General features: G+C 44.6%; 4 protein-coding genes across 4 annotated transcripts in view; 3 read left to right on the top strand and 1 right to left on the bottom strand.

The window, feature by feature from the left end:
* pnpla6 (patatin-like phospholipase domain containing 6) overlaps positions 1-3,649 on the top strand; it is a 34,886-nt gene extending 31,237 nt beyond the window's left edge. Inside the window, 5 exon segments of the mRNA XM_047043473.1 lie at positions 155-307; positions 603-719; positions 867-954; positions 2,440-2,603; positions 2,797-3,649. Of these exon segments, the coding sequence (XP_046899429.1) occupies positions 155-307; positions 603-719; positions 867-954; positions 2,440-2,603; positions 2,797-2,862 (588 nt within the window). The 3' untranslated portion in view covers positions 2,863-3,649.
* A 2,358-nt stretch (positions 3,650-6,007) lies between these two features.
* On the bottom strand, positions 6,008-7,246 carry LOC124483697 (trace amine-associated receptor 13c-like). The gene has a single exon (XM_047044242.1). It carries the CDS (start codon positions 7,244-7,246, stop codon positions 6,266-6,268), a length of 981 nt encoding a protein of 326 aa, XP_046900198.1. The 3' UTR covers positions 6,008-6,265.
* A 4,077-nt stretch (positions 7,247-11,323) lies between these two features.
* Positions 11,324-12,304, top strand: LOC124483694 (trace amine-associated receptor 13c-like). The gene has a single exon (XM_047044234.1). It carries the CDS (start codon positions 11,324-11,326, stop codon positions 12,302-12,304), a length of 981 nt encoding a protein of 326 aa, XP_046900190.1.
* A 2,619-nt stretch (positions 12,305-14,923) lies between these two features.
* LOC124483693 (trace amine-associated receptor 7c-like) lies at positions 14,924-15,904 on the top strand. Its single transcript, XM_047044233.1, has 2 exons — positions 14,924-15,420; positions 15,544-15,904. The coding sequence occupies exons 1-2, from the start codon at positions 14,924-14,926 to the stop codon at positions 15,902-15,904; spliced, it is 858 nt and encodes a 285-aa protein (XP_046900189.1).
* Positions 15,905-16,577: the final 673 nt, after the last annotated feature.

Genomic DNA, 16,577 nt, shown 5'->3' with positions numbered 1-16,577 from the left:
TCCAGACATGCTTACCTGTGCTGTGACGTTGTGTTAGGTTTCGGACATGCTTACCTGTGCTGTGACGTTGTGTTAGGTTCCGGACATGCTTACCTGTGCTGTGACGTTGTGTTAGGTTTCGGACATGCTTACCTGTGCTGTGACGTTGTGTTAGGTTCCGGACATGGCAGAGATCCAGTCCAGGCTGGCCTACGTCTCCTGCGTGCGTCAGCTGGAGGTGGTCAAGAAGAGCGCCTACTGCGAGTACATCCGACCGCCCATCGACCGCTTCAAGACCATGGACTTTGGCAAGTTCGACGAGATCTACGTGAGTTTGTCAACCCATCCGCCCGCCTCCTCCTTTTCCTCCTCCTCCTCCTCCTCGCCCAGCACCAGTTCTAGAACTGCAGTGTTCTCTATACATTTCATAACAGGAGAGATTAAGATTTGTGCTTCTCTCACCGAACGGTCACCTGTTCATTCATGGTATCAGGGAATCCCCTGAAGACAGGACAAAAGGTTGTGTTTTAGAGAATCCATACAAGGCCGATATCATCTTTAGTGATGTGAACTTGTTGTGTGTCGTCGTAGTGGTCATGTCAGCAGTGTCTCGTGTGTTCCAGGATGTGGGATACCAGCATGGCAAGCTGCTCTTCACGGGCTGGGCTCGCGGTGACATCATCCACAAGATGCTGAAGGATCACCGCTCGGCCGACTACAACGAGAGCAAGAAAACCGACGTGAGTCTCACACACACGCACAAATAAACACGCCCACACACACACACGCAAATAAACACACAGACCTCTCCAGGTGCTTTGAGCATGTCAGATGTTCCTGGTTGGTCTGACGGGATCCTTCGGACTCTTCTGTGTTTTGGTTCTCAGACGTGCACCTGCCCGGGGGCGGACTTTACCGACTTGGCCGAGATCGTGTCCAGGATTGAGCCGGTCCAGAGCTACGTAGCTGCTGACGGTAAGACAACACTGACTCACAGTCGCTGATGCTGATTGGCTAGCGCTGACTGGCTAGCGCTGGCGCTGACGCTGACTGGCTAGCGCTGACTGGCTAGCGCTGACTGGCTGACGCTGACTGGCTAGCGCTGACTGGCTAGCGCTGACTGGCTGACGCTGACTGCCTGACGCTGATTGGCTAGCGCTGACTGGCTAGCGTTGACTGGCTGACGCTGACTGGCTAGCACTGACTGGCTAGCGCTGACTGGCTGACGCTGACTGGCTAGCGCTGACGCTGACTGGCTGACGCTGACGCTGACTGCCTGACGCTGACTGGCTGACGCTGACTGGCTAGCGTTGACTGGCTGACGCTGACTGGCTAGCACTGACTGGCTAGCGCTGACTGGCTGACGCTGACTGGCTAGCACTGACTGGCTAGCGCTGACTGTCTGACGCTGACTGGCTAGCGCTGACTGGCTGACGCTGACTGGCTAGCACTGACTGGCTAGCACTGACTGGCTGATGCTGACTGGCTAGCGCTGACTGGCTAGCGCTGACTGGCTGACGCTGACTGGCTAGCACTGACTGGCTAGCACTGACTGGCTATTAGTGACTGGCTGATGCTGACTGGCTAGCGCTGACTGGCTGACGTTGACTGGCTAGCGCTGACTGGCTAGCGCTGACTGGCTAGCGCTGACTGGCTGACGCCGACGCGCTATTGCTGACTGGCCGACGCTGACTGGCTAGCGCTGACTGGCTGACGCTGACTGGCTAGCGCTGACTGGCTGACGCTGACTGGCTAGCGCTGACTGGCTGACACTGACTGGCTAGCGCTGACTGGCTAGCGCTGACTGGCTGACGCTGACTGGCTAGCACTGACTGGCTAGCGCTGACTGGCTGACGCTGACTGGCTAGCACTGACTGGCTAGCGCTGACTGGCTGACGCTGACTGGCTAGCGCTGACTGGCTGACGCTGACTGGCTAGCACTGACTGGCTAGCACTGACTGGCTGATGCTGACTGGCTAGCGCTGACTGGCTGACGCTGACTGGCTAGCGCTGACTGGCTGACGCTGACTGGCTAGCACTGACTGGCTAGCAATGACTGGCTATTAGTGACTGGCTGATGCTGACTGGCTAGCACTGACTGGCTAGCACTGACTGGCTATTAGTGACTGGCTGATGCTGACTGGCTAGCGCTGACTGGCTGACGTTGACTAGCTAGCGCTGACTGGCTAGCGCTGACTGGCTGACGCCGACGCGCTATTGCTGACTTGCTAACACTGACTCCCTAAAACTGACTCGCTTTGACAGATACATTGAGATCTTACTTAAAGTGATATACGAAAATAAGATACAACATTCATTTGGATAGAGACTTAAACAGACTCAGGCGATGTCTGTTCTGGCCAACATCTCTCTGGCGTTACTGTGTGAAGATGCCTGTCTTGATAGAAATAATAGAAAGGCTCTCGTGTGTCTCTACTGGGATTGCGCCGCGCCCCTCAGCAGAGGAGTCGGACTGTCTGACGGAGTACGAGGAGGAGGGCATGGACACGGTGCGGGAGGAGGAGGGGGAGGAGGACGAGGAGGAAGAGGAGGAGGCCGACGACCAGGAGGACCAGGAGGACCACTCGCCCGGAGAATGGGGCCAGAACGGAGTCTTCCAGCCGGTGTGTATGCAAACACGCGCGAACACACACACACACGTGCAGATCCACACAGGCACACATCCAGACACACGCGCACACGTCCACACACACACACGAGACCATTCAATCCCTTGCACGCGCTCGCTCGCTTCAACTCACACACACACACACACACACTGACATTCACGCTAACAGGCCCTCTTTGGTCCCCCAGGATGAGGAGAAGACCATCCGCCAGCGGAGGAAAGCTGCTAACGACTCTGAGTTCTCCGACTGCTGACAGAGGAGGAGAGGAAGAAGAAGGGAGGAGAGGAGGAAGAAGGGAGAAGGGAAGGAAGACGGGAGGAGAGGAGGAAGATGGGAGAAGGGGATGGCAGAAAAGATCAAGAGCAAAGAGGACGATGTGAGAGGATGTGAGAGGACAGACTGACTGTCAAGTCAGCCACAGCAGCTGTCTGAATCTCATGCCTGCTTTTTGTTTGTTGCTGGTTTGAAGCAGAAAACTTTATTCCTTTGACCTTTGAACCCTAACCCCTTGAATCCCCGGCAAGCTGGTTGGTTCCATTGGTTTGTCACCCACACCCCCCCCCCTCCCCCTCCTCAGACTGAAGACCAACGTGTTTCCTGAACTCGGTCCTTGCTCCCAGGCTTCACCTGTAGGAGCCACAAACAGAGAGAGACCCAGTGAGGTTCCTGGCTGGCCCCCACCCCCAACGTCCTGCCTGTCTGGACACAGTCACACTTGGTCATCATTGGTATTCTTTCTGATTGAAGATACCAAAAGGTGTTATGCTATCCAACTTTTGTTTGCAGATGGATGGATGGTCATATGGATGAATGAATGAATGAACGGATGGGTGGATGGATAGATGGATGGATGGATGGTTCGAAGGATGGATGGATGGGTGGGTGGATGGATGGGTGGATAAGAGTTGTATCAGGGCTAGAATGATGGATAGAAACAGTTGGAATCAAATCAGAAAAAATGTAGAGAGGAATAGACAAGACTGTACAGAGATACCTTAGAGACCAAAATAATAGTCTAATTAATAAAATGGTAATAAAAGGAAAAAAGAAATTGACTGACTGAATGCAGCTGTAGGTAAATAACTAAGAATTGAGTTGTGGATGTCAGTGAGTGTTTCAGCCATATAGCCTTTGAAGCAGAGGATGAAAAGGCCATTTGAATCTGGGTTGGTTTGCCAATTATCTATTACCACCACAACCACCACCACCACACACACTCACACACACATGCAACACACACACATTCAAACACACACACGCTGTCCATCTCCCCCAATTTCTGCTTTACTTGGGTCATGTACTAAATTCTAAAATGTCACAAATGCCACTTGATTGAACCTACTGTACAGTTAATGATGCAAACTTGTGTTAGAGATGTTAATAGCTATATTACACGCACATGTTGATAATTGTAAGTTCTGTAAAAAAAAAAAAGGAACTAATATATGTTTTCCGTTGACGCTGTGCTGCAGAATGTGGGAACGTATGCCTGAAACAGTTTCCTGTTCGACCCATTCATCACGTTTCTCAATATTTTTACCACTTGTTTTTGCTTTTTATTTATTTGTTTGTGATACCACTAGCTTTTTCTTTTTTTTATCTGCCTTTTTAACACAGAAAAAAAGGAAAATCCAACTGGATATTTGAATAAACCGCAGTAGTACATAAATAACTACAGTCTTCTTATCAGTAGTAGTTGGCTTTAGCTACTTTGCACAGATGAATATCTTGGATAACTACTTTGTTGGAAAAAACAATATATATATTTTTGCTTTACCTTTTAAGATGCCAGTGGAGACTGGAAGATGAATGGGATGTAACCTATTATTTAACATTGATAATATGAATACTGAATAATGAATATAAATAACGATGTAAATGACACTTTCTTTGTTACTTTGGTCAGTGTGGCATTGGCTAAAGTGTCTTCTGTTTTTCCCTTGAATTTCAATTTAGGAAAACTATCTGGATGCGTGGGTGTATGAGTTTTGAAGTCTTATTTGTTTGTTTGTAGTTTATTTAGCAGGGACAAAGCAGTGCACATTATTACATACATGACATGGCAAGGCCATGACACAACTTGCAGATGGGAATACATAAAAGGTTTCCATATTTCTGTTCTTTTTTTGCACTTTGACATATTTTCTGACTGTGTTCACACAATGAACTGATTAGTTTACTCTCACTACAAGCACTTACAGGAACACACATGATTAATTGAGTCTTAATGATTAGACAAATGACTAGAACTTGGTAGACAAATAATCCGATCATCTGTTTGCTGTAATACGTGTTGAACTGAGAATACGAACACAAACACTGCAGCGACTCAGGCAGTCTGGTAAACTGATTTATTAATAATATGATAAGTTCAGATGTTCATATTTTAGTACAGATCAATCTGATGATACAGTCAAGTAATGAACTGTGTTTTTATACATACAGTATCAATCACATTATTTATGTGCAAACAAGAGCCTCTACTAAGATATTTGCCAGGAAAACTGTGACATTATGAAACATGTAACCAGAGTGTGGTGTAGATTTATTGAGATCAGGAAGTAGTAAACTAACAATCTTTTTCACCCATGCCTGGAATCAGCTGTAGACACAAACATCTCTAACACAAACTGCTGATGAGTCATTTTAAGATGATCTAAATAAGATACCATTCATGCTCTCATGCACTAATACAATAATTAGCAATACAAGTAAGTACTTTAAATCAGGATCCCTTTAGCAATACCCAGTTAGTTTTCCTGACTGCATATTTCTTTTCATTTCACTTTTTGATTGAACTGTGATTGTTTGTCTTGGCCAGACTGTTGACAGGGTAATGGGGTCATGGCTACAGCTTTCCCTACAAGCAGTCAGTGATACCTCACCCTTCACACATCCCCACTCTGAACAAGCAGTCAGTGATACCTCACCCTTCACACATCCCCACTCTGAACAAGCAGTCAGTGATACCTCACCCTTCACACATACCCACTCTGAACAAGCAGTCAGTGATACCTCACCCTTCACACATACCCACTCTGAACAAGCAGTCAGTGATACCTCACCCTTCACACATCCCCACTCTGAACAAGCAGTCAGTGATACCTCACCCTTCACACATCCCCACTCTGAACAAGCAGTCAGTGATACCTCACCCTTCACACATCCCCACTCTGAACAAGCAGTCAGTGATACCTCACCCTTCACACATCCCCACTCTGAACAAGCAGTCAGTGATACCTCACCCTTCACACATCCCCACTCTGAACAAGCAGTCAGTGATACCTCACCCTTCACACATCCCCACTCTGAACAAGCAGTCAGTGATACCTCACCCTTCACACATCCCCACTCTGAACAAGCAGTCAGTGATACCTTACCCTTCACACATCCCCACTCTGAACAAGCAGCAAGATGCAGACTAGCACAGTCACCCTGTACAGACTCAGCAGGAATTGAATTAATACAAATAGTCAAATATGATAAATATCCCATGATTACCGTAATATATCTAAAATGGACGGTTGAAGCACAGTCATACAGTACATTGAGCAGTAATAGTAACTCAGGCCATTCTCATGTCATCATTGAACAAACCATTAAAACCCTGACTCCCTCTGAGACACAGTAAGAAGGTGGACGATGTAAAATAGACACTACATCAGGCTGAGTTCAGAGGAGAAGGGCTGCAGTATCTTCAGGGTTATGATGCATTTCACAGACTTTTTAAACCACGGGTAAAAGAAAGCATAGATCAGAGGGTTGAGACAGGAGTTCATCTCATAAATCCACATTGTAACAATCTGTGAGGACCAATTGTCAGACAAAGATGAACAATAGTATGGAGCAAAGCAAAGCAGATAAACTACTATAACTGTGCTGAGAGTTTTTGCAGCTTTTTTCTCTGATTTACTGGTCTTCATCAAGTCTGACTCAATGCTCAATGAGTTTGACTTGATGCTCCTGGCCTGGGAGATTGCAACAGTGAATATTTTTATATAGAGAACAACTATGACACAGCAAGGGCAGAGAAAAGAGACAAGGAGGTCGACAATACCAGAGTAGGGTAAAAATATTACCACACACAGTCCAGTACAGCTATCAAATACATGTACGTTACGCATGTGGTCCATCATTATACATCCGCTGTAAATTATAGAACAAATCCAGTTCAGGACACTAAACAAAATAGTTCTCCTCATGGTGACCCTGGAGGGATACAGGAGTGGTTCACACACGGCGATGTAGCGGTCGACAGATATGAGAGCCAGGTTCCATATCGATGAGCAGGTAAAGATGCCGCTGGCATAGGGGACCAGATAGCACATCAGCCTGCCCAGGTACCAGCAGGGGTTGGATCTGGTGATCATTTCCATAGGGATCATCTGTGCTCCCACCAGGAGGTCGGCCAGGGCCAGGGAGAAGATCAGGACGTTGGTGGGGGTGTGGAGCTGCCTGAAGTGCGAGATTGAGATGAGGACCAGCATGTTGAGCAGCACCGTCAGCAGAGACACAAAGGAGAGGGCAGTGTAGACGAGGGCAGACTCGTTCCTGGAGCGAACCTGCGTCTGGCAGGAAGTGTTGAGCTGGCAGGACAGAAAATCTTGTATCTCCTCCTCTCCTGGCAGGGTCTGCATGAGGAGGCAAAGGAAGACAGATCAGCTCTGCCACCTCCCTGACCCACCTCACCACTAGCCTCCCCTCCTATTTATCTCAGAAAGGTCAGTCCTTCAGCTTCCTCTCTGTCTCCCCTTTTCCTTGTGGCCCTCCTCCTAACTTGCATCACCATCTTCATCCCCTCCTCTTCCTCTCCCCCCACCTTCCAGAACAGTCAACAAACTTCACTAATGAACTTGAACTCTCAGTCGGCACCAGAGGAGCCACGTAGCACCTCTGTCTGTTTGTCTGTTTCTATGACGTTCAAACTCTCACATGCTCAAGAGCAATTAAAGGTGTTCGTAATCAAGTAGTAAATATGAACACTTGTACAACAACAAATACAAATGATGCAAAACATATTGTTCATTGCAGTGATGGTGTTACTCTGGTCAAAACTAATGAGGTATGTTTCAACCCTGTTAAACTAGAATATGACCAACAGATGTTGTCTCCTTCCTACACTTTGGTTGCACTGTTTGACTATCAAGGCCCAGTTTCTCCCAGGTAAATGTGTCTTTTAGAGGATAGAGAGCACAACTACGACACAACAAGGGAAGATAAATGAAACAAGGAGGTTGACAATACCAGAGTAGGGTAAATATAATACCACACACAGTCCAGTACAGCTATCATATGCATGTAGGTTACCCAAGTGGTCCATCATTATCCACCCACAGTAAATTATAGAACAAATCCAGTTCAGGACACTAGATAAAAGAGGATGCATAACATGGGCTGTGTTTGAAACAAAGAGTTAATAAAACATGTACTGTTAGCCTCACACTACATGACCAGCAGCAAGGCCTAATTGACGTGATCTGAAATAAAGATGAAACATCCCTCTTCTGAGGGTCTTTCAAGTATCATCAAATAAGCAAACCTAAGACCTCCTTAATGACAAGACATGTGTATACGTTAAAGAAAATCATTATTCTTCACGAATCAACAACTGCTGTGTAAACACGCAGGGCAGTTATGTATGAGATCTTAACAAGGCTTGCTGTGTCATTCATACACCTCAGTATTGAAACCAGACACTTTATAAAAACAATTATGTTGTTTACAGGCACCTGTAATTTATGGTGGATTGTAGGGCCATCTTTTGGCCAGCAGAAGACGACTTCTTCCTGCACTCTGGTCATATTGCGTGACTGGCAGGGCTTTGTTCATCCCTTCAATTCTTACCTTTTAGTTTGGTATGATTTATTTAATTTTAATTGTTAATGATAAGCTATCTTTGATTCCCTTTTTTATCAATGACTAAAACTTACTGTCGTAGTTTCTGACAGGGACGTATAATAAACTTCCAGAAGATGTAAAAGCACACACTGCAAGAAGGCAATTGGGGAAAGAGCTCTTTTATTTATCAGGAGTTCATCTGAGCAATCCAAATCATAGCGATCAGTGAGGACCAATCTGCAAAGAAAGGTGAACAGAAGTATGGAGCAAAACAAAGCAGATAAACTACTATAACTACAGTGCCCTCCAAAAGTATTGGAACAGTGAGGCCAATTCCTTTATTTTTGCTGTAGACTGAAAACATTTGGGCTTGACATCAAACGATGAATGTGAAACCAGAGATCAACGTTTCAGCTTTTATTTCCAGGTATTTACATCAGGATCTGATGCACAAATTAGAAAATATCACCTTTTTGTTCGAACCCACCCATTTGTCACGTGAGCAAAAGTATTGGAACATGTGACTGACAGGTGTGTTTTGTTGCCCAGGTGTGTCCTATTACATACATTATTCAATCAATAAATACCACTTAATGTCTACACTCAGGTTCAGATTGGGTAAGATAGGTTTTGTCTATGCAGACTGTATTCAGAGGTGAAAACAACATGAAAACCAGAGCGCTGTCTTTGGGTGAAAAACAAGCAATTGTGAGTCTTAGAGAAGATGGAAAATCAATCAGAGCCATTGCAGAAACTTTGGCCATAGCCAGTACAACCATTTGGAATGTCCTGAAGAAGAAGAAAACTACTGGTGTACTAAGTAACAGACGTCGAACAGGTAGACCAAGGAAAACATCAGCAGTTGATGACAGAAACATTGTGAGAGCTGTAAAGAAAGACCCTAAAACAACTGTTAGTGAGATCAGCAACAACCTCCAGATGGCAGGAGTGAAGGTATCACTATCTACTGTTCGCAGAAGACTTCATGAACAAAAGTACAAGGGCTACACCAGAAGATGCAAACCACTCATTAGCAAGAAGAATAGGAAGGCCAGGCTGGAATTTGCCAAAAAGTACAGAAATGAACCTCAAAAATTCTGGGACAAAGTTTTATGGACTGATGAGACAAAGATTAACTTTTACCAAAGTGATGGAAAGGCTAAAGTTTGGAGAAAGAAAGGAACTGCTCATGATCCCAAACACACAAGCTCATCTGTGAAACACGGTGGAGGTAATGTCATGGCTTGGGCTTGCATGGCTTCTTCTGGGACGGGCTCATTAATCTTCATTGAGGATGTAACACATGATGGCAGCAGCAAAACCAACTCGGAAGTCTACAGAAACATTTTGTCTGCCAATTTAAGGAAAGATGCAACCAAACTGATTGGCAGAGCCTTCATCATGCAGCAAGATAACGACCCAAAACACACTGCCAAAACAACAAAGGAGTTCATCAGGGGCAAGAAATGGAAGGTATTAGACTGGCCAAGTCAATCTCCAGACTTAAACCCTATAGAGCATGCATTTTACCTGCTTAAGAGGAGACTGAAGGGAGGAACCCCACAAAACAAACAACAACTGAAAGAGGCTGCAGTGAAAGCCTGGGAAAGCATCAAAAAGGAAGAATGCAAAAGTTTGGTGACGTCAATGGGTCACAGACTTGCTGCAGTTATTGAAAGCAAAGGATTTGCAACTAAATATTAAGTCTTATTCACTTAAATATGTTTTAAGTATATCTGTTCCAATACTTTTGATCACATGACAAATGGGTGGATTCAAACAAAATGTGATATTTTCTTAGTTGTGCATCAGATCCTGATGTAAATACCTGGAAATAAAAGCTGAAACGTTGATCTCTGGTCTCACGTTCATTATTTGATGTCAAGCCCAAATGTTTTCAGTCTACAGCAAAAATAAAGGAATTCGCCTCACTGTTCCAATACTTTTGGAGGGCACTGTATGCTGAGAGTTTTTGCTGCTTTTCTCTCTGATTTACTTGTCTTCATCAAGTCAGACTCGATGCTCACTGAGTTGGACTTGATGTTCCTGGCCTGGGAGATTGCAACAGTGAAAAAAAAGAGGCAAAGAGGTCGACAATACTAGAGTAGGGTAAAAATGTAAGAATGCACAGTCCAGTACAGCTTTCATATGCAAGTTTGTTACCAAAGTGATCCATCATTAACCACCCACAGTAAATCATAGAACAAATCCAGTTCAGGAAACAGCACAAAATAATTCTCCTCATGGTGACCCTGGAGGGATACAGGAGTGGTTCACACACGGCAATGTAGCGGTCGATAGATATGAGAGCCAGGTTCCATATAGAGAAAACAGAAAAGACACCACTAGAATAGGGGACCAGATAGCACATCAGCCTGCCCAGGTACCAGCAGGGGTTGGATCTGGAGATCATTTCCATAGGATCATCAACCAACACATGATCAGAAACAGATGTCATTAGTTTTGACTAGAGTAACACCATCACTGCAATTAACAAAATGTTTTGCATCATTTGTATTTGTTGTTGTACAAATGTTCATATTTACTACTTGATTACGAACACCTTTAATTGCTCTTGAGCATGTGAGAGTTTGACCGTCATGGAAACAGACACAGACAGAGGTGCTAAGTGGCTCCTCTGGTGCCGACTGAGAGATAAAGCTCATTAGTGAAGTTTGTTGACTGTTCTGGAAGGTGTGGGGAGAGGAAGAGGAGGGGATGAAGATGGTGATGCAAGTTAGGAGGAAGGACACAAGGAAAAGGGGAGACAGAGAGGAAGCTGAAGGACTGATCTTTCAGAGATAAATAGGAGGGGAGGCTAGTGGTGAAGTTGGTCAGGGAGGTGGCAGAGCTGATCTGTCTTCCTTTGCCTCCTCATGCAGACCCTGCCAGGAGAGGAGGAGATACAAGATCTTCTGTCCTGCCAGCTCAACACTTCCTGCCAGACGCAGGTTCGCTCCAGGAACGAGTCTGCCCTCGTCTACACGGCCCTCTCCTTTGTGTCTTTGCTGACGGTGCTGCTCAACATGCTGGTCCTCATCTCCATCTCCCACTTCAGGCAGCTCCACACCCCCACCAACGTCCTGATCTTCTCCCTGGCCCTGGCCGACCTCCTGGTGGGAGCACTGATGATACCTCAGGAATTGATCTCCAGATCCAACCCATGCTGGTACCTGGGCAGGCTGATGTGTACTCTGGTCCCCTATGCTGGCTGCATCTTTACCTGCTCATCGATATGGAACCTGGCTCTCATATCTGTCGACCGCTACATTGCCGTGTGTGAACCACTCCTGTATCCCTCCAGGGTCACCATGAGGAGAACTATTTCATGTAGTATTCTGAACTGGATTTGTTCTTTCACTTACTGTGGTTGGTTCCTGGTGGACCACTTTGGTAACCCACATCCCTACCACAGTTGTACTGGTCTGTGTGTGGTAATATTTTCACCCACGTCTGGGATGGTTGACCTCTTTGTTTCATTTATCTGCCCTTGTTGTGTCATAGTTGTTCTCTACATAAGAATATTCACTGTTGCAATCTCCCAAGCCAGGAGCTTTAAGTCCAACTCAGTGAGCATTGAGTCTGACTTGATGAAGACAAGTAAATCAGAGAGAAAAGCAGCCAAAACTCTCAGTATAGTTATAGTAGTTTATCTGCTTTGCTTTGCTCCATACTTCAGTTCACTTTCCCCTATCGACTGGTTTTCACAGGTTGTTATAATTTGGATTTTTCAGATGAACTCCTGTCTAAACCCTCTGATCTATGCTTTCTTTTACCCGTGGTTTAAAAAGTCTGTGAAATTCATCATAACCCTGAAGATACTGCAGCCCTTCTCCTCTGAACTCAACCTGATGTAGTGTCTATTTTACATCGTCCACCTTCTTACTGTGTCTCAGAGGGAGTCAGGGTTTTAATGGTTTGATAAATGATGAAAGGACAATGACCTGAGTTACTATTCCTGCTCAGTGCACTGTCTGACTCTGCTTCAACCGTCCATTTTCGAAATACTACAGTAATAATAGGATATTTATCATGTTTGACTCAATGTATTGATTCATTCTTTATCTAATGTGTGACTGTGCTAGTCTGCATCTTGCTGCTTGTTCAGAGTGGGGATGTGTGAAGGGTGAGGTATCACTGACTGCTTGTTCAGAGTGGGGATGTGTGAAGGGTGAGGTATCACTGACTGCTTGTTCAGAGTGGGGATGTGTGAAGGGTGAGGTATCACTGACTGCTTGTTCAGAGTGGGGATGTGTGAAGGGTGAGGTATCACTGACTGCTTGTTCAGAGTGGGGATGTGTGAAGGGTGAGGTATCACTGACTGCTTGTTCAGAGTGGGGATGTGTGAAGGGTGAGGTATCACTGACTTCTTGTTCAGAGTGGGGATGTGTGAAGGGTGAGGTATCACTGACTGCTTGTTCAGAGTGGGGATGTGTGAAGGGTGAGGTATCACTGACTGCTTGTTCAGAGTGGGGATGTGTGAAGGGTGAGGTATCACTGACTACTTGTTCAGAGTGGGTATGTGTGAAGGGTGAGGTATCACTGACTGCTTGTTCAGAGTGGGGATGTGTGAAGGGTGAGGTATCACTGACTGCTTGTTCAGAGTGGGGATGTGTGAAGGGTGAGGTATCACTGACTGCTTGCAGGGAAAGCTGTAGCCATGACCCCATTACCCTGTCAACAGTCTGGCCAAGACAAACCATGCTGCTAGGTTCAATCCTAAAGTAAAGGAAATTAAAGCTAAAGTCAGGAAAATAAGAATAAAAAAATGACATAATGTCAAAGTTCTTTGTTTTACAACATGAGAGCCTTTCAGTTCAACCTTATGCTGCATCCTTACACGTGTGAGCGGTTGTATCTGTCCATGTTAGATGGACTGCACTATGTTAATCTAATTCATATGATGATTAGATTTAACATGCTTTGTTTTAAGTCTTTTACATATGTTTCAATATGCCATCGTTTTTCCATGGTGAAAAAAAATACAGCTACATTTGTTTTGTAGAGTATCATGCATTTGCTGTTAAACTCAACAAATATTCTTAGGTATTGTACAGTTTATCAGTACAGACAGTAACTACTGAAATGTGAAAGTCCTGATAAATAAAAGAGCTCTTTCCCCGATTGCCTTTTTGCAGTGTGTGCTTTTAAATCTTCTGGAAGTTTATTACACGTCCCTGTCAGAAACTACGACAGTAAGTTGTAGTCATTTATATAAGAAGGGAAACAAAGATCAAAGATGGCTTATCATTTAAAATGTAAATTAAATAAATCATACTAAACTAAAAGGTAAGAATTGAAGGGATGAACAAAGCCCTGCACTCAATATGACCAGAGTGCAGGAAGAAGTCGCCATCTACTGGCCAAAAGATGGCACTACAATCCACCATAAATTACAGGTGCCTGTAAACAACATGATTGTTTCTATAAAGTGTCTGGTTTCAATACTGGGTGTATGAATGACACAGCCAGCCTTGTTAAGATCTCATACATAACTGCCCTGCGTGTTTACACAGCAGTTGTTGATTCGTGAAGAATAATGATTTTCCTTAACGTATACACATGTCTTGTCATTAAGAAGGTCTTAGGTTTGCTTATTTGATGATACTTGAAAGACCCTCAGAAGAGGGATGTTTTATCTTTATTTCAGATCACGTCAATTAGGCCTTGCTGCTGGTCATGTAGTGTGAGGCTAACAGTACATGTTTTATTAACTCTTTGTTTCAAACACAGCCCATGTTATGCATCCTCTTTTATCTAGTGTCCTGAACTGGATTTGTTCTATAATTTACTGCGGGTGGATAATGATGGACCACTTGGGTAACCTACATGCATATGATAGCTGTACTGGACTGTGTGTGGTATTATATTTACCCTACTCTGGTATTGTCAACCTCCTTGTCTCTTTTCTCTGCCCTTGCTGTGTCATAGTTGTGCTCTCTATCCTCTAAAAGACACATTTACCTGGGAGAAACTGGGCCTTGATATTCAAACAGTGCAACCAAAGTGTAGGAAGGAGACGCCATCTGTTGGTCATATTCTAGTTTAACAGGGTTGAAACAGATGTCATTAGTTTCGACCAGAGTAACACCATCACTGCAATTAATATGTTTTGCATCATTTGTATTTGTTGTTGTACAAGATTTCATATTTAGTACTTGATTACAAACACCTTTAATTGCTCTTGAGCATATGAGACCGTCATGGAAACAGACAAACAGACAGAGGTGCTAAATGGATCCTCTGGTGCCGACTGAGAGTTCAAGCTCATTAGTGAAGTTTGTTGACTAATCTGGAAGGCGGGAGGGGGGGGGGGTGATGAAGATGGTGATGCAAGTTGGGAGCAAGGACACAAGGAAAAGGGGAGACAGAGAGGAAGCTGAAGGACTGACCTTTCAGAGATAAATAGGAGGGGAGGCTAGTGGTGAAGTTGGTCAGGGAGGTGGGAGAGCTGATCTGTCTTCCTCTGCTTCCTCATGCAGATCCTGCCAGGAGAGGAGGAGATACAAGATTTTCTGTCCTGCCAGCTCAACACTTCCTGCCTGACGCAGGTTCGCTCCAGGAACGAGTCTGCCCTCGTCTACACTGCCCTCTCCTTTGTGTCTGTGCTGACGGTGCTGCTCAACATGCTGGTCCTCATCTCCATCTCCCACTTCAGGCAGCTCCACACCCCCACCAACGTCCTGATCTTCTCCCTGGCCCTGACCGACCTCCTGGTGGGAGCACAGATGATCCCTATGGAAATGATCACCAGATCCAACCCATGCTGGTACCTGGGCAGGCTGATGTGTGCTCTGGTCCCCTATTCTAGTGGTGTCTTTTCCGTTTTCTCTATATGGAACCTGGCTCTCATATCTGTCGACCGCTACATTGCCGTGTGTGAACCACTCCTGTATCCCTCCAGGGTCACCATGAGGAGAATTATTTTGTGCTGTTTCCTGAACTGGATTTGTTCTATGATTTACTGTGGGTGGTTAATGATGGATCACTTTGGTAACAAACTTGCATATGAAAGCTGTACTGGACTGTGCATTCTTACATTTTTACCCTACTCTAGTATTGTCGACCTCTTTGCCTCTTTTTTGTTCCCTTTTAGCATTATAATTATTCTGTACATGATAATATTCACTGTTGCAATCTCCCAGGCCAGGAACATCAAGTCCAACTCAGTGAGCATTGAGTCTGACTTGATGAAGACCAGTAAATCAGAGAGAAAAGCAGCAAAAACTCTCAGCATAGTTATAGTAGTTTATCTGCTTTGTTTTGCTCCATACTTCTGTTCACCTTTCTTTGCAGATTGGTCCTCACTGATCGCTATGATTTGGATTGCTCAGATGAACTCCTGTCTCAACCCTCTGATCTATGCTTTCTTTTACCCGTGGTTTAAAAAGTCTGTGAAATGCATCATAACCCTGAAGATACTGCAGCCCTTCTCCTCTGAACTCAACCTGATGTAGTGTCATTTTGTATGTAATTTTACATCGTCCACCTTCTCACTGTGTCTCAAGGTTTAAATAGTTTGATAAATGATGAAATGAGAATGACATGAGTTGCTATACCTGCTGATTGTCTTCAAACAGTGTGTGCTTTTACATTTTCTGGAAGTTTTAAGTTTATTACACGTCCCTATCAGAAACGACAACAGTAAGCTGTAGTCATTGGTCTAAGAGGGTTAACAAAGATAGTTTATCCTTATTTAAATTTAAATATTGTAATGGTCATTCTAGCAGGAGTAATTCAAAATTGTATACAAAATCATACCAAACAAAAAGGTAACCGTTGTTTGAGGGTGAAACGTCATGACAGTCAGAATTGAAGGGACGAACAAAGCACTGCCAGTCAATCAATATGACCAGAGTGCAAGAAGAAGTCGCCATCTACTGGCCAAAAGATGGCACTACATTCCACCATAAATTACAGGTGCCAGTTATATAACATGATATTTTCTATAATGTGTCTGGTTTCAATACTGAGGTGTATGAATGACACATCCATCCTTGTTATGATCTCATACATAACTGTCTTGTCTGTTTACACATTAGTTGTTGATTCATTAAGCACAATGCTTCTCCTTAACGTGTACACATGTCTTGCCATTAAAACAGCAAGTCATAAGTTTGTTTAATTGAT

The sequence above is a fragment of the Hypomesus transpacificus genome, chromosome 21, assembly GCF_021917145.1.
Source record: "Hypomesus transpacificus isolate Combined female chromosome 21, fHypTra1, whole genome shotgun sequence".
NCBI lineage: Eukaryota > Metazoa > Chordata > Actinopteri > Osmeriformes > Osmeridae > Hypomesus > Hypomesus transpacificus.
The sequence above is the reverse complement of the archived record's forward strand: the minus strand, read 5'-3'. Positions and strand labels throughout refer to the sequence as shown.